The sequence below is a fragment of the Orycteropus afer genome, unplaced genomic scaffold (assembly GCF_000298275.1).
Source record: "Orycteropus afer afer isolate SDZICR_OR568_19922 unplaced genomic scaffold, OryAfe1.0 scaffold00001, whole genome shotgun sequence".
Lineage (NCBI taxonomy): Eukaryota > Metazoa > Chordata > Mammalia > Tubulidentata > Orycteropodidae > Orycteropus > Orycteropus afer.
This window is the reverse complement of record NW_006921588.1, coordinates 18,323,540-18,346,498: the sequence shown is the minus strand read 5'-3', so window position 1 is coordinate 18,346,498 and position 22,959 is coordinate 18,323,540. Positions and strand designations below refer to the sequence as shown.

At 36.2% G+C, this 22,959-nt stretch overlaps 1 protein-coding gene across 1 annotated transcript in view; it reads right to left on the bottom strand.

Moving 5' to 3' along the window:
- Window positions 1-8,616: 8,616 nt before the first annotated feature.
- Window positions 8,617-22,959, bottom strand: part of CWC22 (CWC22 spliceosome associated protein homolog) — a gene marked incomplete at its 5' end in the record, with an annotated part of 47,881 nt that continues 33,538 nt past the window's right edge. Inside the window, 6 exons of the mRNA XM_007936416.2 lie at window positions 8,617-9,203; window positions 17,455-17,675; window positions 17,769-17,870; window positions 19,561-19,688; window positions 21,336-21,488; window positions 22,150-22,227. Coding sequence (XP_007934607.2) covers window positions 8,617-9,203; window positions 17,455-17,675; window positions 17,769-17,870; window positions 19,561-19,688; window positions 21,336-21,488; window positions 22,150-22,227 — 1,269 coding nt within the window. The remainder of the gene's footprint in view (window positions 9,204-17,454; window positions 17,676-17,768; window positions 17,871-19,560; window positions 19,689-21,335; window positions 21,489-22,149; window positions 22,228-22,959) is intronic.

Genomic DNA, 22,959 nt, shown 5'->3' with positions numbered 1-22,959 from the left:
CTATTTGCTGATGATATGATCCTATACCTAGAAAACCCAAGTGACTCAGTCAAAAACCTACTGGAACTAATTGAGAGATTTAGCATCGTGGCAGGATGTAAGATCAACATCCAAAAAAATAAAATAAAATAAAATAAAATTGATTTCCCCGGTAAGAATTTAGTCTCAACTGAGAACAGGTCCCCTGTTTGTTCACCACTCTGTACCTTCAGCAGCTGAAACAGTTATCTGGCACATAGTAGATGATCAATAAACTATTGTTGAGCAGTCCAACCACAAAGTGAAAACGTCCACCAGTTTGGGAGAGAAGATAGGGACATATGCTTTTTCAAAAGAACATTCTTAGAATTTGATGATTTGGGCATAGGTGCACAGCACTGAAAACTCCAAAGTGACAAGGGATTTGTAGAACAAACTGTAGGGAAGTTAGCAAAGTTGCTGACTGGAGAAAGAATTGTGTATTGGATGCATGGAAATACGGGGAGAGAGCAGGCCAATAAGAGGAGGCCAGTACAGAATTAAAATTTGACAAATTTCAGAGTGATGCAGCTAGAGAGGATTGCTGGGGTTAGCAGAGGAAATGAGGTTTCTCAAGAAAGATAAAGGGGCCTTATCCTTACACTATTAGCATGAGCAGAAACTAAAAGATGGCCTTCCGTTTATAAGAAATAACATCATTTTAAAATTAGGTGTTAGTTTTTGAGGAGTCAAAATTAGGTACTCAATAGCTAATTTACCTGTAGATCATCTTGTTTTGACTGCCTACTTTTGGCCCAGTTTCAAACCAAAAAAAATGTACCGTTAACATTTAAAATTCAGAAGCTACGTGAAAATTCTGATCCTTTCTCTTGAAAAGCAGAGCATCAACCTTAGGCCAATTTTTCGGCAGGCTCAGCTGGATGGCGCTGAGCAGTTTTTGCTGCCTTTAAATGCCTCCAATTCACTAACCAATTAGATTTTTCTCATTTGTCTTATCAACTTGGCCCCTGTAGGTATTTGAATTTACAATTCCTGGCCCAATGGGACTGTATCAGCTTTAATGACAACGATAATCATAAAAGTAACAGTAATAATACACGCTTAGTACTAAATTCCAGACACTATCCTAAGCATGCCACAGAGAGATCATCCTTTGAGGGAGGTGCTATTTGATGCAATTTTTAGATGAAAAAATTGAGAGAGAGCAGTTAATGTACTTGCCCAAAAGTCAACAACCAGTAAGTGGTAAAGCTGAGATAAAAATATAGGCAGTCTTAAGTGGGTATTTAGTCATGGTATTTAAATTAAATGGTAACAAATTACTCTGTATGAAGCTGAGTCTTCTAAAAGCAAGCACCCTTACTTCAGCCACAAAGACTTGTGCTCTTTGCTGCGGTGCATGCACAGACAGAAATGTATACTCCTCTGTGACTTTCAGTAATTATCTCCTTTCTTCTACTTGCTGCATAGTTCAGGTGAACTCAACAGCCTGATTCCTTAACATAACAGTGTGGACTCTGGGTGATAGGGAGGACAGCTGGTAGTGAGCAGTAACAAGACTTGCCTTCATTTTTACCTTCAGAAAAAAATAAAATACACAGATGGATTAACTTCAAAAAATGAATGTTCTAATTTGTGATACACAACATACCCCCAACATTTTTAAGGAACAATATTTTTAAGGACATTTGAAAAGAAACATGTGATGGATACAAATGGAAGTGGTAGACTACATGCAAGGCTTAGGGACACAAAAGAGACCAGAATAAGGACAGTCAGGAAACCATTCGGCGCTGTTTCAGTTGGGTTTTAAAATATGTAATGTGAAGATGTCCACATTAAGGGGCAGACATTTCCTAGAGATCACAGTGGACACTCTGAGATCTCTCTTCAAGTGTCAGTGGATGTTTTAAAAAGTTTCCTTGACTTAAGTATTCAGTGGAATAAAAGAATTCAAAAGATCAGACAGGGTATTTGACTATATTGGAAAGTGAGAACTGAATTGGAAGAAAAAAGTGTCAGGATTCTAAAACATCTTGATTCATGAAACCATAAAATTATGAGGCAGACATCAATGAGACAAAAAGAACATGTTAACAGAGTCAAAATGAAAATAACGTAACAAAGCATTAAAGTCAAGAATAAAAAACTCACTCTTAACTGTCAGAGAAATCATTTTTTTTTTTTTTCTTCCTAATGATGCATTTGGGAAATGTGAAATATGTGGTGCAAAAAGCCAGCTGCTTGAGCTAAAAGGCTGTATACATCTGGTCAAGAAGTACTGTGATAGGAGAAAAGTGAAAGAGCACTACTCTCTTTATAACACCTTGTCCCCAGACAATTCTGTTTTTAACCATATGCTATTACAGATGAGATCAAACAAAGAAATCTTAATATACCATTCTATGACCCTGAATGTTTTTCTACAAAAAGTCTTTGTTGCATACTAGGAAAGAAGAAAATTATTTTTGAATTCCCAATTCCTGGTGAATACTAGGAAGGAGCTCTGCTCTGATGGCACTGTGATTAATAAGACATTGCTAACTAAAACTCTGGCAGTTCAAACCCAACAGCCACTCTGCAGGAGAAAGACGAGGCAGTCTACTTTCCATAAAGATTTGCAGTCCTGGAAACTTTATATGAGAGACGTTATGACTTGGAATCAACGTGATGGCAGTGGGTTTGTTTTGGGTGTGGCATGTACGCTTAGGGGCCTAAAATGCACCCGCACCTCCCTTACCAACTCTTGTTATCCAGCCTTTCACATTTATGGCAATTGCAAAAAAAATCTACTATTTTGTGCATTAACAACATACATCTGGCAGTAATGAATGCTAAGATGTAAGCGAAGAGTATCAGTGGCTGTGATAGTTAAGATTATGTGTCAGCTTAGCTGGGCCTTTATTCTCAGGGGTTTGGCAGTTGTGTAATGATGTAATTTGGCGGTTATGTAATGATGCAGTCTTCCTATTTTGTGATCTGATATAATCATCATCCATTTTCACATAATTCCAATTTTAGCATAACTATCTGGTCTTTGGAACCTAACCATGTTGGCAAGTAGTGGGTATGTTTCATTTAATCATCATCACAACTGTACAAGCTAAAAACAACAGATATTTTAAAGATGAATCCGAAGGTCAGAAAGGCAAAATAACTCTCCTAACTTCATATTGCAGCTAGGTGGCAAAGCTGGGAATCAAATACTTCTGTCTCAAGCTTTTATCCATCACGAGTTATGGTTTGGAATAAATTTGATCAGGGTTAAAACCTGGCCCTGCTACTTACCTGTGGTCTGAGCCTACTTTACCTCGCTGGTCTTGAGACTCCTGTAATATGGGGGGACATTAATTCTTATAGGGTTTTATGAGAATTTAATTGATCCATTCATTTATTCATTCATTCATCAAGTATTTATTGAGTGCTGATTATGTGTTAGATAGTGATGAACATGATGAAAAGCTCCTAGTATCACGGTGCTTACCTTATAATAAGTGAAGATAGTTAGACACAAATAACTAAGTACGTCAGGAGGATAATATCTGACAGTGAAAAATGCTATACTTAAAATGAGGCAGTGTGACAGCAAATAACTTGGGTGGAGTGGGTAGTTCTTTTGGATAGGGTCACCTCTGAGAACATGGCAATTAAATTGAAGTCTAAATGAATAAAGGGAGAATAGTCCAGGAAGAGGGAAAAATGAATGTGAAGTATCTTAAGTGGGAAGGTGGTTGGCATGCTCCAGAAACATTACAGCATGATTAAAATGTAGGTGGCAAAAGCGGAGAGTAGGATGAGGTTGGATCTTTACAGGACAAGATTATACTTCTGGGAATTAATTAATTAATAGGCACTTTAGATATAGTTTGGAGAAAGGCTGTAGGAGGACAAGAGTGGAAATGAGACCAGTTAGAATTTTAATAATCCAGAAGAGACAATGGTACTTTTGACTAGGATGCTAACGTAGTTGCCATTGAGTTATCATTCTGACTCATGTGATAATGGTGGAAATGAAAGCATACACATTGAAATTTTAATGATCCATTATTTTTGGCTAGTTACAGTGATTTTTTTTTTTTAAATTGTGGTAAATAATGCTATCAGACACATTTATGGAAATGTTAAGTTGGAAGTTGGAACTAGAGCTATAAGGGAAAAGTTAGGGCTAGAGAAACAGACTTAGGAACTATGTATGGATGGATGGTTTTTATGACAAGAGAACTGAAAGTTTACACAGAGAAAAAGGGGCTCAGAATGGAGTTGTGGGGCTCTCCAGTATTTAGGATTGGAGAACTCACAGAGAAGGAAATTAGTAGTGGCCAGAAAAGTAAGACATAAACCAAGAACATGATGTTGCAGGAGACAAGAGAAGTTTCAAAAGTCAGAAAATGGTCAACTCAGTCAAAGCCAGAGGTCAAGTAAGAAAAGATAAAGAAGTGATTTGGATATGGCAAGATGGAGGTCACTAGTGACTTTGACAAGAGCAAAGTATAGATTGACAGAACAGGACACAATAACAGAACAGTTGATTCTATTCCAGAAGTTTTAAGGACTGCAACAAATGATGAGCAAACTAGACTAATTCACTGAAAGGAAAAACCGATGCTACAGGAGAGTGGCTTACTACGGTCATTGAGAAGGCAAGGATGGGATCCAGAGCACAAATCTGATCTTCTGACAGAAGGACAGGACATCCATGCCAACAGGAGGGACAACACCGAATAGGGGCACAGATGCAGGCAATGTAGTGGTTTGAGTATTGAAAAATTGAGGGAGTTCCTATCTGGTTTCTATTTTCAAATACAATATGAAAATCATTAGCTGAGAAATAGTGTATGATGTGTTTTTGGGGAAATGGGTTTATACAGAAGGTTGACAAGGCAAGAAAGTCATTTTGAAGAGTAGGAAAACAAACATAAGCAAGAAGTGTAGTGACTCTGCTGGGCAAGATTATGTGCTCTAAGATCTGTAGCCATGAGACTAGTCAACTTGGTTGTATGTTTTCATCCAGCAATGCTTACCAATGCTTAGTTGCTCAATAGCAGGTGAAGAGTTGGGTGTAACTGGGGTTGAGCCTTTTGCCAGGTAAATAGGACTGTGGAACAAGGCAAGTAAACAAATGCAGGGAGGAAGATTTCACTGATAAAAACAGTGGCAATGTCAGTAGATCTGAAGTTTTGATGAGGTGACAGGATTCCCTGAGTGGCAGAACTAAATCAGATGAACTGGATGGGCAGCACTCACAGTGTGATGCTTGGAGCAATTACAGAGGTACTGTGAATTCTGATTTCAACATAAAGGGGATGAGTCTGTGGCTAACTACTAGGATAGGATGGAGGAATGAAAATTTGGAGGCAGAAGCTGAGAAACTGAAAAATGAGTAATTTATGAAAGATATCCAGAACTCAGCTCACTTTAATAAATGTTAATCCTAAAAATAGTTTAAAAATTTGAAACAGCAAACATAGGATTTCTTGTCCATATTATTAAGAGGATGAAGGTGAAAAATCTACATAAGGGGTAGACAGTCCACGTGAACATACATTTAATGCAGGAAGAAATTTACCGGGAAGGCATCAGAGTCCAGTTCTTCACGCTGTCTCCTATTTGCCCTATCCTTATATGACTTTGTTGTTGTTGTTGTTGTTATGTGCCGTCAAGTTGGACCCGACTCATAGCAACCCCTCCTTGCGTTTCCGAGGCAGTATCACTCCGGAAGTCGACTGCCCCATCTTCCTTCCGAGGAGTGGGTTTGAACCGCCAGCCTTCTGGTTAGCAGTCAAGTGCCTTAGGCACTAAGTATTTCTGCTTGAAGGTAGTTAGGTGTTCTGCTAACTGCTTTTATCAGAGTAAATAAAATAGTGAGAAGGGAAAAAATATTAAAAGGAAAAGTTAATAGGAATTTTCAGTCAAGACTTACCACTGATGAACATTTATGCACTCACTTTTCCTTCTGCCTAGGTTCTTCTCACAGAAATCTGTATGGCTCCAGCCCTTACTTCCTTCATGTATCTGGGTAAATGGCACCTTCTACAAGAAATTCTTTGATCTTCATATGCAACGTAACCCCACTCATTCTCTCCTTTCTCTTTTCTTCACATTTACTTATTACACCTAACACACTAGACATTTATTTATTATCTTTTACTCCCATCCAACTATGACATAAGCCCTATCTAAAAGGAAACTTTTGCTTTGTTCATTATTTTTATCTCCAGTTCCTAGGACAGAACTGGGGACATAGTAGGACCTCACTAAAGATAGTTACATGTTAAAAATAACCTACTTTAATAACCTCTAAAGTCTTAAGTACTCAATAAGAATGGTTTCCCATTTTTTACAACTAGAAGGCAAATTATGAACTAAGATTAAAAGGAATAAACTGAATTTTTCTCCTCCACTTTCTCTTTTTTATAATCCATATCCTTCAGCATGGATTACACTTCAACATAAAGGGAAAAAAAAGTCATCACAACTGGACCAGTACACTATATCATGATAAATGGAGAAAAGACTGAAGTGGTCAAGGATTTCATTATACTTGGATCCACAATCAACATCCAGGGAAGCAGCAATCAAGAAATCAGACGATGTATTGCACTGGGTAACTCTGCTGCAAAAGACCTCTTTGAAGCATTAAAGAGCAAAGGTGTCACTTTGAAGACTAAGGTGTGTCTCATTCAAACCATGGTATTTTAAATTACCTTGTATGTATGTGAAAGCTGGAAAATGAATAAAGAAGACCAGAGAAATGATGCATTTGAATTATAGTGCTGAAGAACACTGAATATACCATGGACTACCAGAAGAACAAAAGAAGTACAGCTGGAATTCTCCTTAGAAGCAAGAATGGCCAGACTTCGTCTGTAGTACTTTGGTCATGTTATAAGAAGGGACCAATCCCTGGAGAAGGATATCATGCTTGGTAGAGGGTGAGTGAAGAAGAGGGAGACCCTCAATGAGATGGACTGGCAGAGTGCTGCAACCAGACTCAAGCCTAGCAAGGACTGTGAAGATGACACAGGAATGGGTAGTGTTTCACTCTGTTGTTCACAGGGCTTCCATGAGTTGGATCCAAACCCATGGCACCTCACAACAACATTGGTGTTCAGTAAAAAAAATGAACTCTTATTTGTCTCCTTCAGGGCTCACACACTGCATTTCATAAATCCAATTTGCTAAACTTAAAATTCTGCAAATATACTATGTCTGTGACAGCCTTGTCTAATGATACCGCCTTTTAATTGCCACAGGGGAAAACTCTAGCTAGAATTTTTTCAAGCTGCCACACTGTTAATATTTTGGGGAAGAGGAGTAAAATTACTTACTTATTTAGACTCTATTGTTAATTATGATTTTAAACAACAGAAAGAGAAAAACATTTTGAGTCAGAATATGCTTTAGAACCAAGTATTATGATGGTAGTCCTAATTTTCGAACCCAGACACTGACCAAAATGGTCAGTACAAAAATGGATTTTATGTACTTCTAAATGAGCAAGCACAGGAAGTATACTAAGTGATGTTAAATATCTGCCAGAAAATCTAAGATCTCAGAGGTAATATTTTATTTCAAATGTAATAAATATTATGGTCACATTAATTGTTGAGAGTTACAATGATGAAAATTCTTAAAATTCTTATAAAAAATTGGAATTATTTCACACTTAGACTATACACATTTTTCATGACTGTATCTTTTCCAATGACCTATTTATCCAAAATAAAAATTAAGTACACAGTAATTCACTAACAGTGATAAAACTTCACAGCTGAGAAAAAGTACTTATCACAAAGAAATACAATTAAATGTTTTCTAGAAGTCCAGAAAAGAAATGTTACTGAGAAAAATCCTAATTATAAACAATATAGCTGTGCATCATTTTAAAGACTGACATACATCTAAGTTTTACCATAACACTTATGAAAAAAATTACACATGCCTATTTTGTTCAAGACATAATATGAAACTTGCAATAAATCCTCTACTGTGAAAAAAATGTTCTGCATAATGACCATCTCATTAACAAAGCAAAAATGTTAAACTGAATTGGTTTACCTAATTTGGTCTTCAGTTAAAAATAAAAACAAAACCCACCATCATCAAGCAGATTTCAACTCACAGCAATCTAAAAGACAGAGTAGAACTGCCCCATAGGGTTTCTGAGACTGTTCATGTTTACAGAAGCAGACTGCCTCATCTTTTTCCCACTGAGTGGATGGTGGGTTCCAACCTCTGACCTTCTGGCTAGCAGCCAAATTCTTTAACCTTAACTGCACCACCAGAACCACTAATAATTCATTATAGCAGTTCTGTAGAAAATGGGAAACATTATCACGAGAAAAATATTTTGTCAATGAAAAAAAATCACTGATTCAATGAGCATTTGATTATTTTATTCATAAAATATAAGCAACTCTTACATTTCCCTCTGGTGAAACTTTCCCTTCAAATAAGTTTGTATGGAGAGCCCTGGGATGTATCAATTATAAAACTTGTTAAAAGGAAAACAGTTTTTAAATGTACAAATACAAATCAGTACTTTATACAAGAATCCTCTATAAAGGTCCACAATCAATGTAAAAAATATTTTGTTTCAGTTGAATGTAAGGCATGTTCAGTTTGTCCTACTTTGCACTAGTATTTTTGCTTTGTTGGAGACTGTTCTCTTTGTCGGTCCTGATTTCTCTTGGAGTCTCTGGATTGTTCGGAATAGCTACTAGATTTTTCCCATCGCCTCTCAGCACCATTCTGGTATCTATTTTCATCGCTTCTAGAGCCTGAATGTTTCCTATTCTTTTCCCTTGAATTTGATCTATCTTTTCTTCTAAAATTTTCACTATCTTTATTGTGGTACTTGTGCTTCTCATTTTCTGAAAAAGAATTTCTCCTCTCTTCTCTCTTCTTTTTGTGATCACCATGCTTATTTTCCAAATCCATGTGCACTTCTTGCTCTCTGTCATTCACAATTCTACTGTAACTATTTCTTTCAGAAGGAACACCTCTGTCTGAAGTATATTTTGTAGTGGCATCTCTCCAATGAAGATCTCTTAAATTCTGATCTCTTTGTTTTCCTGACCTTTCTCTTTCAGTCCTTGTTTCCTGGTGCCTTTGTTCCCATCTCCTTTCTTCTTGTTTTCTGTCATTTGTTTGTTGCTTCCTAATTAATTTATCTACTTCTTTACTTCTGGTCTTCCTTTGCGCCTTCCTTCGTGTATTTTTAGCTGTGCATGTAAAATGAAATATAGTTAGCTTTTATTTCAATTTCATAATTCAACAATCACATTTACTAATATATTATTTAATTTAGTACATTAGTAAACATTATAGGTTCATTAATTCAGACAATGTAGATACCAAAGTGATGAACAGAAACACTGATGACTGAACATTTAATAAAATGTATGATTTTAAAGAATACACCATATGTCAACATTAGTTACCAAGTACTACTCTGATAGGAGCTCTGGTAGCATAGTGGCTAAGACACTTGCCTGCTAACCAGACGGCTGGTGGTTCAAACCCACCAGCCACTCCTCGGAAGGAAGGTTGGGCAATCCTACTTCTGTAGTGATACTGCCTCGGAAACCCAAGGAGGGGTCGCTATGAGTCAGGTTTGACTCGATGGCACATAACAACAACAACAACACTACTCTGATCCTCAGACTCAAGATAATGAACAGAAACTATAAATAAATAAACTTTAGCAAACGATTTAAGATTTTTGTAGAAGTAACTAGAAAGGTATATTTATACTTACAATGGAAATTCCAGTCCATGTGCATTTTTTCATATGAAATATTCTATCAGACCTGGTACATAATCAAAGTTCAATGAACATACTCACTAGCAATATGACTTCCTATAAAGGTAGAGGGAATGAACAACTAGATTTGTTTAACCTCATCCATATATTTTTCAAATAAAAACTATGAAAACAATAGCTCTGCTCTCCAGGGCTATCAGAGAGGAACTAACTGCACCAGTAAAATAAGCTATGTTATAAAATAAAAAGTCTATGCTAAGTAATCACAGGCTTTAGAGAACCACTAATACTTGCTTTTTAGAGAAAATTTTTCTCAAAAGGCCTCTGGCAATTTTACTCACGTATCATATAATTACAAATATAAATATATAGTACTATATAGTTTGGGTACATAAACCAAAGGTGCTGTAATGACCAAAATTTCTGTCAAATTGTTACATATACAGAAAGAAAAAATATGGTAGGAAACTGCCTACCTTCGCCCTACCTCCATTCAGACCTCATTGTGCCAACCTCTATTCTTCTGCCAAAATGCTTATCCTTGGCACAGTGGACAGCCAGTTGGTTTGCCATGAAAGGTTTACTTCTCTGGTTCCTGTAACAGCTCAACTGAGTACCCAAGCATAAACCATCTGGTTCTCTGCTAAACCAACATCTATTCTCTCTAACCCTGCCTTATACTAATCTCAGTGCTTTATTGACATGAAAGCCTTGCTCACAGAACAAATATACAATCTCTTCTCATTTTGCTAAGTGTGCTCTACAATTTGCCAATTTGAGGGTTGTTCAGACTGCTGTTATGCTAGTTAATATTTTATTAATAAAATAAAAATTTTCTACTGAAATTGCATGGTAAGGAGAATTAATTTTGAATCAGCAAGCTTCCTTACTGCAGCAATTCATGCTGTGTTATCATCTGTTCTCAAAACAGATACTATGAAATAAACAATTCTTTAGAATTAAAAGAGGTGAATATTAAACACTGTGAGTATATAACTCAAGAAAAAGACTTCTTGTGAGAAAATGGAATCTTGCATTGATAATAAAAAACTTAAGACTCCTAAATTCTAGACTGAAAACACCCTGAACTATAATAAGCTTGGGAACAGTGATTAGCCTTCCACCCTAAGGGTATAGGGTAAAGTGCTGCCTCTCTCAAACAGGGCATAAAAAATAAAGCAACGACAACAAGAATGACACATATTTAGGACAACTGAGCAACCCCTTATGAGGACTATGATACTAGAATGGAAGAAAGCAGAGGAGATCTCGGGGAAAACAACAGAGACCTTTTCAGAAAATCTGAGCTAAAATAATAATTTAAAAAAAGCTTTTTAAAATTCCTTTACTGCAGCTCTTTTACTTCCAAGTGCATAGAGAAGAATAGGCAAGAGGGACAGCCCCAGGCAGGAAGCTAAGCGGGACAAACTTGTCTGTCAGTTTGTTGTATTGTGGTGGCTTGAGTGTTGCTGTGAGGCTGGAGGCTATGCCACAGGTGTTTCAAACACCAGCAGGGTTGCCCATGATGGACAGGTTTTAGCGGAGCTAAGAGGCCATTCATTTCTCAAAGAACTGGCCAGTAAAACACTGTCTGATATATTATTGGACAACTTTGTGAATAGCCTAGAAACACTGTCCAATACAGTGCCAGTAGATGAGGTTGGAAAGCACTCAAGATACAACTGGGAAAGAGCTGCGTCATCAAAGTAGAGCCAACCTTAATGATGTGGATAAAGACCTATCGGGACCTCCATCTGCTGATGTGCCACAACTCAAAGGGAGAAGAAACAGCTGCAAATATCCATTAATAATCAGAACATGGGATGTACTAAGTATGAATCTAGGAAAATTGGGAGTTGTCAGAAATGAAATGGAATGCATAAAGATCAACATCTTGGGCATTAGTGAGCTGAAATGGACCGGTATTTTAGCCCTTCTGAATCAGATAACCATATGATCTACTATACCAGAATGACAAATTGAAGAGGAACAGTGTGGCATTCATCATCACAAAGAATGTTTTAAGATCTATCCTGAAGTACAATGCTGTCAGTGACAGGATAATATCCATACGCCTACAAGGAAGGCCAGTTAATATTACTATTATTCAAATTTATACACCAACCACCAAAGTCAAAGATGAGGAAATTGAAGATTTTTAGCAACTTCTACAGTCTGAAATTGACCACACATGCAATCAACATGTGCTGATTATCACTGGTGACTGGAATATTTGGCCTTGGTGATAGAAATAATGCTAGAGATCGCATGATAGAATTTTGCAAGACCAACGACTTATTCACTGAAAATACCTTTTTCTAACAACACAAACAGCAGCGATACAGGTGAACTTTACCAGATGGAGCACACAATAATCAGACAGACTACATATGTGGCAAGAGGCGACGGAAAAGCTTAGTATCTTTAGCCAAAAAAAGGCCAGGAGCTGACTGTGGAACAGACTATCAACTGCTCATATGCAAGTTCAACAAGAAGTTGAAGACAATTAAAACAAGTCCATGAAGGCCAAAATATGACCTTGAATATATCTCTCCTGAATTTAGAGACCATCTAAAGAAGAGATTTGATGCACTGAACATCAATGACCGAAAACCAGAGGAACTGTGGGATGACATTAAGAACATAATCCATGAAGAAAGCAAATGTCATTAAAAAGATAGGAAAGGAAAAAAACAAAAACAAAGGAAAGGAAGAAAAGACCAAAATGGATGTCAGAAGAGACTCTGACACTTGCCCTTGAATGAAGAGTGGCTAAAGCAAATGGAAGAAATGACAAGATAAAAGAGCTGAACAGAAGATTTCACAGGGCAGCTTGAGAAGACCAAGTCAATTATTATAATGAAATGTTTAAAGACATGGAGTTGGAAAGCTAAAAGGGAAGAATATGCTCAGCATTTCTCAAGCTGAAAGAACTGAAGAAAAAAGTTAAGCCTCAATTTATAATAATGAAAGATTCTATGGGCAATATATTGAACAATGCAGGAAACATCAGAAAAAGATGGAAGGAATAACAGAGTCACTGTACTCAAAAAGAATCGGTCGATGTTCATCCATTTCAGGAGGTGGCATATGATCAAGAACCAATGGTGCTGAAGAAAGAAGTCGAAGCTGCACTGAAGGAAGTTGTGAAAAACAAGGCTCTAGAAATTGACAGAATACCCATTGAGATATTTCAACACACAGAAGTTGTGCTGGAGGCACTCACTCGTCTATGCAAAGAGATCTGGAAGACAAATACCTGGCCAAATGACTGAAAGAGGTCCATATATGTGCCCATTCTAAATAAAGGTGATCCCAAAGAATGTGGAAATTATTGAACAATGTCATTAATATCGCATATAAGTAAAATCCTACTGAAGATAATTAAAAAATGGTTGCAGCAGTATATTGACACAAAACTTTCAGAAATCCAAGCTGGATTCAGAAGAGGATGTGGAATAAGGGATATTATCGCTGATGTCAGATGGATCTTGGCTCAAAACAAAGAAACCAGAGAGATGTTTATGTATGATTTACTGACTATGCAAAAGCATTTGATTGTGTGGATCTTAACAAATTATGGATAACATTGAGAAGAATGCAAATTCCAGAACACTTGACTGTACTCATGAAGAACCTGTACACAGACCAGGAAGCAGTCGTTTGAACAGAACAAGGGGACAGTGCATAGTTTAAAGTCAAGAAGGGAGTGTGTCAGGGTTATATCCTTTCACCATACTTATTCAATCTGTACACTGAACAAATAATCCAAGAAGCTGGACTATATGAAGAAGAATGTGGCATTAGGATTGGAGAAAGAATCATTAACAACCTGCGATATGCTGATGACACAACTTTACTTGCTGAAAGTAAGGATGACTTGAAGCACTTACTGATGAAAACTGAACACTATAGTCTGCAGTATGGATTACCCCTCAATATAAAGAAAACAAAAATCCTCACAACTGGGTCAATAAGCAGCATCATGATAAACAGAGAAAAGACTGAAGTTGTCAAGGACTATGTATTACTTGGTTCTATAATCAACACCAATGGAAGCAGCAGTCAAGACATCAGACAATGTATGACATTGGACAAGTCTGCTGCAAAAGACCTCTGAAGTGCTGAAGAGCAAAGATGTCTACTTGAAGACTAAGGTGAGCCTGATACAAGCCATGGTATTTTCAACCACCTCATATGCATGTGAGAGGGGGACAATGAATAAGGAAGACTATAGAAGAGTTGATGCTTTTGAGTTGTGGTGTTAGCAAAGAATGCTGACAGTACGAAGGACAGCTACAAGTACTAACAAATCTGTGCTGGAAGAAGTATAGCTAGAATGTTCCTTGGAAGTGAGACTGGCCAGACTTAGTCTGATGTACTCTGTTTGGTCATATTGTCAGAAGAGACCATTCCCTGGAGAAGGATATCATGCTTGGTAAAATGGAGGGTCAACAAAAAAGTGGAAGGCCCTCACAAGATGGACTGAGACACAGTGGCTACAACGACAGGCCAAGGTATAGCAAGGATCATGGGGCTGGCACAGGACCAGGCAGGGTTTTGTGCTGCTGTATGTAGGGTCGACGGTACATAACAATAACAACATATGGAGACGCTCATGGCAGACCTATGTTGTGCTGAGAACCAGAAATGCCAGATAAAATCAACTTGTGATGCCATAAAGGAAGTATTCTAAATAAGGAATGGGGCATGTCAAAAGAACACAGGAGGTAACATGATAGGACTCCTAATTGCCAAAGCTGGAATGATCTGAATAACAAAATAAATAATAATATTGGGCTTCAACAAAATAATTTCTGAGAGTTTATACTAATAAAAAAATATAATAAATATGTAATGAGTGATTCTTCTTAAAGAATCCCAATTAATAAATAGTGAAGAAAAGAGACAAATAGAAAAATCACCATTAGGCAAACACCAGAGTAATATCTGTCACAGAAAAGAACCAAAGATGGATGCTAAAATTACTGAGTAAAAGTTTGAGAAGGAAAAGAATTCTTTGTGGCAAATTATCAAATTGTATCACTCCAAGATATTTATTAGTTTTAGAAAAAGAAGTTTCTGTTAAGAAACCCAGAAGACACTACATTAATACAGTATTCAGTGTTAATAATACCAATAATATGACATCAAGTATTTTGAATCCCCTAATAAGATGAACTAAGAACACAACATCATTTCTGTGGTATTCTTGCCAAAAATTCATAGCCTTATTCAAACCATAAGGAAACATCAGACAAACCTAGACTGAGGGACATTCTACAAAGTAACTGTCCAGTAGACTTTAAAAGTATCAAGATTATTAAAAACAAGAAACACTAAGTAGAACTATCAGAGATTGTAGAAAACTAAGGAAAAACGAAATTAAATGCATAGAATCCTGGAATAGCAAGACGGACACTAATGGAAAAACTGGTAAAATTCGAGTCAGATCTGTCACTTAATTAATATTATTGCTCTATTATTAATTTCCTGGTTTTGCTAACTGAACTATGTTTACATAAGATGCTAGTATTAGGGGAAGCTTGGTGAAGGATATATGGGAATTCTCTATCATTTTTGCAACTGTTTATAATTGTCTAAAATTAGTTCAAAATAAAAAGTTAAGAAATAAATAAAAGCATCATCAAGCTATTGAAAAACTAGGGATCAGATTCAGGAAAGTGTAGAACCACAGAGACGTAAGCTGACAGTGTCTTTCCCCTTAAGAGCATTTGCTGATTCGGGGTTCTGCCTGGGCACTGGACTGCTGCTGGGGAACAGAAAGACCAGTAGATGTTTTGGCAGCTCCAGAAGGCTCGAGGGACAAAAGTGGGACTAATGATTCATAATACATACATGTGACAAAAGAGACGTAACCAGAATACATAAAGAACTACAAATCAGTTGCTGCTGTTATGTGCCATGGAGTCGGACTCGACTCACTGACCTCTCCTTGGGTTCCCGAGGTAGCATCACTATGGAAATAGATTGCCCAACCTTCCTTCTGAGGAGTGGCTGGTGGGTTTGAACTGCCAACCCAGTTAGCAGTCAAGTGCCTTAGGCTCTATGCTACCAGAGCTTCTACAAATCAGTAGAAAAGACAATTTAAATATTGGTGAAAATGAGAGGAATCACTTAAAAAACAACAACAAAAAAAGAATAACCAAACAGCTGATCATACATAAAATGGCACTCAACTTCAATAATGATCAAAGAAATGCAAATTAAAACCACAATGCAATACCACCACACATCTCCCTGAGCAGCTAAAATGAAAAAGACAGTTAATTTAAAGTGTTAGTGAGAAGGGAAACTACTGCAACTCTCACATAGAGCTGTTGGACTGTAAATTAGAATACTCACTTGGAAAACTGTTTGGCAGTAAATACTTTACTATTTAATAGTAAAGCAAAATATATGCATACCTTTGATCCCATGATGAGTGTACTTCTAGGTATATCCAACAGAAATGTGTGCACATGCACGCACATGTGTAGTCATTAAAACATACGTACAAGAGTATTCATGGGTGCACTACTATAAACCTAAATGCCCATTAAGAATAAACCAAAACCCACTGCCATCAAGTTGATTCTGCCTCATAGTGATCTTATAGGCAGAGTAGAACTGCCCTCAGAGGGTTTCCAAGCTGTAATCTTTGCAGAAGCAGACAGCCACATCTTTCTCCAGTTGAGCAGCTGCTGGGTTCGAACTCCCAACCTTTTGGATAGCATCTAAGTGCTTAACCACTGTGCCACCAGGGCTCCTTCCATTAAGAATAGAAAGGATAAATAAATTGTGGTATATCCATATAGTGGGAAACTATACAGCAATAAGAATGAATGAGCTACAACTGAATGGAATAATAAGGATGAATCTCACAAATATAATATTGAAAGAAAGAAGCCAAACATAACAGTTTATAACGTCTAATTCTAAAGTAAAATACAAGCAGAAGTAATCTATGGAATTAGAAAATAAGAATGGCAGTTGCCATGGGGAAGTGGATGAAAAAGTAGTAAATAACTGGAAAAAGGTACAAAAAGGGCTTCAAGGGTGTTGGTAATTCTTGATCTGTGCTGGCTACATGGATATGTTCTCTTTATGAAAATCCTATAGCTATATAGCCATATACTCACACAAGGTGTCCAATGAATGTATGGTAAATGCCAATAAAACTTTACTATTAAAAAAAATTTTAATTTCTTTAAAACATAAATGTCAGGAAGGTCTTATAAAGTAGATTATGGACATTATAAATGGTATTTCAGTGATCATCTAAATGAATATTCGCCAATTAAGCATTTCCATGAAGGATTCCAAAAAACGATTTCAGGATTACAAATGTGGTAGTGATAAACCAAACCCATGGCCACTCAGTTGAATTCTGACTCACAGTGACCCACAGGACAGAGCAGAACAGACCCATAGAGTTTCCAAGGCTGTAAATCTTTATGGAAGTAGATTGTTGCATCTCTCCCCCACAAAGTGGCTGGTGGTTTTGAACTGCTGATTAGTAGTCAAATCCAGCAGGATTCCTGTATCTAGGATCGCAAGAGTGCTAGATAATCACTTAAACAATTCATTATAGCTTTTAAACAACTGAATACTAAAATGACAGTCCAATTCTTTTCTTCCCTTACTATAAACATTATCAGCAATATCCATGTTAGAAAAGAGAAAGATAATTATGTAAGTTTCAATACCTGAGGCAGAGCTACGACTACTGGTAGATGAAGAATCGCTCTCTTCACTAGAGGATTCTGAACTGTGATCACTGCTGTCGGAATCCGAGGCAGAGGAGTCAGATTCTGAAGAGGAGGTCGCGGAAGAGGAAGAGGAGGGAGACGATTTATTTGGCTCAACATCTGGTTTCTGTGCCACGATGACCTTTGGGGTATTTTTGAGATGCTCACGCAACTCATCCCTAAATAAAAATACAATCTGTTAGGTCCTGCTTTAAAGGCAATTATGAGATAATTCTGTAAACTGAAAATAAGATTCTGAAAATAATCCTTACGTTAAACCTCCAAGACCTATAGAAGTAAAAAAGTTGATGGCAAACCGAGTGTTTCTTGGATTATCTCGGGGTAATAATCCTTCAAAGAATGGTTGTAGAGTTCTAAAAAAGAAAAATGAACAAAAGAGAACAAATTCATTAAAAATAAAAGAAAATCCTTACAGTCATTTTTCAGATTTTTCTAAATGTTAAATTAGTAAGTGAAAGACACTAAATAAGTGGTTTATGTCATTTATTAGATTGTTGTTGTTATGTGCCATCAAGTTGGACCCGACTCATAGTGACCCCTCCTTAGGTTTCTGAGGCAGTATCACTATGGAAGTAAATTGCCCAACCTTCCTTCTGAGGAGTGCCTGGTGGGTTTCAACCGCCAGCCTTCTGGTTAGCAGTCAAGTACTTTAGGCACTATGCTACCAGAGCTCTTTTTATTAGATTAGGGTACATGGTATTTAAATGAAATGAGTTGAATCAAGTCATAATTTATTAACTTGATTTCTGTAATTATAGAAAAGTATTTTTTTTTAAATTATACACATGTACAGAATACACACATATATATGTATGTTTATATATATATATATAAATGTATATGCTCTGTGCGTGTGTATATATAGAAAAAAAGTAAAAAGAAAACAAAACCAACTCTCTGGTGTGTATGTGTGCATGTGAGAGAGAAAAATAATCAACAAAAGGAAGATCAAGGGTGAAGGATGCAAATAATCACTGCTTTTACGGAGTGGAAAAAACACAGAAAAAGATTCATAATACAGTGTGGTTTTGAAAAGGTACTTAGTGCCATCATGACTAAGCAGCGGAGTTAGGGAAAACTGTTTCATAGAAAAAGGTGACATACACAAGACAATGAAGCATTTGCTAGAAAGAACAAGAGAGGACATTTTGGGCAGTGGAAACAGAGGTAAGGAAGCATAAAGAGTCAGACCTGCTTAACAAGATGGGCAATGGTGGTGCAGCTAGAGTGTTGCACAGGGAGAAGATGAGTCTGGTACAGCAGACAGGGACCAAATAAATGTATGAAGCCATGAGAAACTGATGGAATAGCCCCCACAGAGCATGAAGAATCCAGGATACAACTTAGGTAAACTTTAACATTGGAGGGGCAAGCTCAGAAGGAGACAGTGACTGAGAAGAAGACTAAGAAAGGTAGAATGAAAAAAAAGTAAGGAGCCACAGTGAACAAGTGGTCAACTGTGTGAAGCAGAGAGATCAAGGGGCATGAGGACTGAGAAAGACTACTGGCTCTGGCAGGTGGTCAAGACTACAGGCTCCGGCAGGTGGTCACTGAGATATTTCAAAAGATGATTTTAACAGTATGAATGGCATAGAAACCAATCTCAGTGGCAATGGGCAATCTACATAAATAGGAAATAACAAAAGATGAGACAGGGATTATATAAAAATCCTGGAACAAGATTCTAGTTCAGTTGTGTTAAGTTAAACAATTACATGATTGATATTTATCATTTATTAAAATGTCCATTGATGATAAATATTCAATATCAGAGAACTAGAGAGCATACAAAATTAATTTTGTGTTTTTCAACTGAAGAAAAGAGGAATTAATTCTGTGTTCTCTGCACTTGGACTGAAAATCCCCATTGCACGCTGTTCTGCGCCACAAAATGAGAGGTTTTTAGCCCAGTGTCTACTGGATAAACAAAGTCCACATGAGCTTAGCGCTCCTGCTTTTACAACCACGGGCAGACTTATTTCTGGTAATGTGGGGGAAACTCTGAGAACAGTGAGAATAAAAAGTGTTTAGGAATGAACTTACTCATCCTTTAATCTTGCATTAAGTTTAGGAAGACCCATGTATTCACATAGTTCCTGGAAAAATATTTTGACAAAAATTCTACTGGATGATGTAGTAGTCTCTTCACTCAGCTTTATACATTCAAGAACCTGAAAATTAAAATTAGAAAAGAATTTTATTTTGGTTTTCAAGATAGGATAAAGTGACCCATATTTATAACCTTAAGCATCTCATGAACTGATTGTCATGTTCAACAGAGAATCTCTAAACAGCATTCCTTATGCGGATCTGTGTTACTTCTCGGCAAAGTTGAAGACTTCTTGTCTACACTAATTTCCAAAATATCAGGAGGTTACACGAAAGAATTTATTCTCTTGAATGAGAAATGTGCTTGAGTAGCCAGGAGGATTTTGTGCCTTGAGCATAAATACTGATCTATATAATGTTAGTCCCTAAACCTCATTCATCAAAATGTGGTATGTATGAGAGTTTAGGGCAAAATGCTTCTCAGAAAGAGTGATGGCTTGTTCTGAATAGTAAGGCTAGGGCTCAAAAACTGAAGCCCACAGAACGATATGTGAGCACAAATGAAAATAAAAGCAGCTTCCAGTTTTTATGGGTTATGTGTTCCAAAGGCCCATTTGTTAGTTAATTGGTAAAATCTGAATTTCATTTTCCCAAAGTGAAAAAAACAGAAATCAAAATTGATAACAATTAGGTTGCTGGATCAGTTTACAAATGTCTATTAACATAGCTGGGCATACTTAGTACTTAGAGTGTAAAAAACTATTCAATGTTTATCAACTCAAAGACATTGTCTTATTCTACCATTAGGTTATGGTATTCTACAATGTGATCCTCCTCTTTCTTCCTGGATATAATTTCTTTCTTTTTTTTTTAACCTTTTCAACAACTTTACTCTTATAACTCACCACTTTTTACTTTGTATTACTACTATTCTTGGGTATGTGTTATGTCTTCTCTTAAAGGGTAACCTCACTGAAAGCAGTGGCCATATTTAATTTACCTGGGATCCCCAATAGTATGAATGGCATAGAAACCAATCTCAGTGGCAATGGGCAATCTACATAAATGGGAAATAACCTATTTCACCTGTCTGAGTGGCACATGGTTGGTAGCTCAATAAATGGTTGCTGAATGAATAGTAATTTTACAGTAAATGCCAACTTAACAAAGGCATTTCAAATTCCAACCCAGTGTACATTTCCTATCCAGAATATATCTTTCTTTGCTCTGTAATGATAGGAATTTTTTGCTATCACTTACTCAACTTCAATGAACACATTCTACCAGAACAATCATTCCTCTGCTATCCTGACTCAGAGAACCATGGACATAACTCCCTCAGGAAACACAAGGAATAGTTCAAAGAAGCATACACCACCAAAATAGTGGTGTATATAGACGTGTGTAATTACATATGTATGTGTACAGAAAAAAGTTAAAACCTGTAACATTTACTCTGAAAACACTCTTAACCATCATTCTTAAAAAACACTCTCATGTTTAGACTGTTAATATAATCCAGGATATTCCTTACACACACATATTTCTACTTAGCTTTTTGAACCCATTTATATATATATATAACATTTATATATATATATATAAAATAATTGTTACTTATATATAACAATACGAATATAATCTCAAAGATAATAGTTATAGTAAAAGTTGGCCACACTTTTCATTTTAAAACACATTTCCTAAATAGAAAAAGTATACCTATATTATACTTAATAACTACAAGTACAAATACTGAACCATCTACTTACACTCCATGGAAGTGAATCAGTGTATAAAAGATGAGCAAACATCTTGGCGACATTTCTCAATTTGTTTGTTTCTAAACGATGAATGGTATCATACTGTTCTTTGAATATACTTTCAAAGGATTCCATGTATTCTTTTTTTAGCATGCAAAAACGCTAATAAATGAAAAACCGAAGGTCAATAAGATTATAAGCACATTAAACCCTCTTAAATTTACTAAGAAGTGAATAAATATTTTGTATATCTTCACTGAACATGTATCAAAACCGCCAATTCTTTTTGTGATATATGATAGGATGCTCAAGAAAGAAGTTTATATATAAGTATTTTATACATATATATAGTCCCTATTTACCTGGGATTTATATACTAAATAAAGTTACACATGTATTTGATCACAGACACATACAACGTATACTCTACATATATAAAAATATACTTGACTTCAGAAACTGCTTTGAGATTTTGGGGAAAAAAAACAAAAGCATTTAATTGTCTTCTATCAGGAAACTGTTACAAAGCATGTGGAATTTTAAAAAATTCTAGAAGAAAGATATAAAGTTAAAGCATTGCAAAAACATTTCCCAAAATGGAGAAACGTGAAGAAGGAAAAGAGTTAAGTTGATTTTAGCAAAGATAGGGGCTGCCATGAGTCAGGTCAGACTCAATAGCACGTAACAACAACAACAACAACAACAACATGCTATTATATTAAACTAGACCACAAAGAAGAAACATTAATTTATAATGTTCAGGATAAGAATTCCCTTAGTGCTTAAATTAAATTCTGACATAAAAAGCAAGGCTGGAACTCACCCCAGCTAATAAGCCAAAAAATTTCTCATATGTCCTTTGCTGGGCACAGCAATCAAGTATCATGTTGCAGAGTTCTTTCTATTTGGACAAAAACAATTGCATTAATGATTCAAAACACGAGGAATCCATGCAGTATGATAATTTACCTATATGATAGAATCTGAATTTTTTAATAATGCTTTTAAAAAACACAAAACATTCAAACTTTGTGAATTTTGTTTATTAGGACAAAAAAATCTCAATCTTGGTTAAGTTCAGTTTTTTAAAGCCTTCTGTCTAGCTGACAACTTTGAAAGATATTTATACTAAATAGATATGAACCACTTCAAGACAGTAACAACAACTGGTATAAGAAACATATATCAGAGAAAGATTAACATACTGTATTCTAAAAGAATTCTACACAGGATTCTTTAAATACAGATTCACCAATACAACATTTAACAATTCAGTTTAAGTATTTCCCAAAGATTTAAGTTCAATTAGTATATAACAGAGTATGGAAAAAGGCAAAATATGATGAGTCTTTAAGAAGAATAAATGAGCACATTTAAATGCTAACTTAAAAACCCCCTGTGATTGATAAAGCAAAGATAGATTTAAAAAAACAAACAAAAATTACCTATGCAGTTAAATATTTTAACTTCAAAATCAATGTTACGCACATAGGTTAAGATCTCTCTTTGGAATGTTGTTATTGTTGTTGTTGTTATGTGCCGTCGAGTCGAACCCGACTCATAGCGACCCCTCCTTGGGTTTCCGAGGCAGTATCACTACAGAAGTAGGATTGCCCAACCTTCCTTCCGAGGA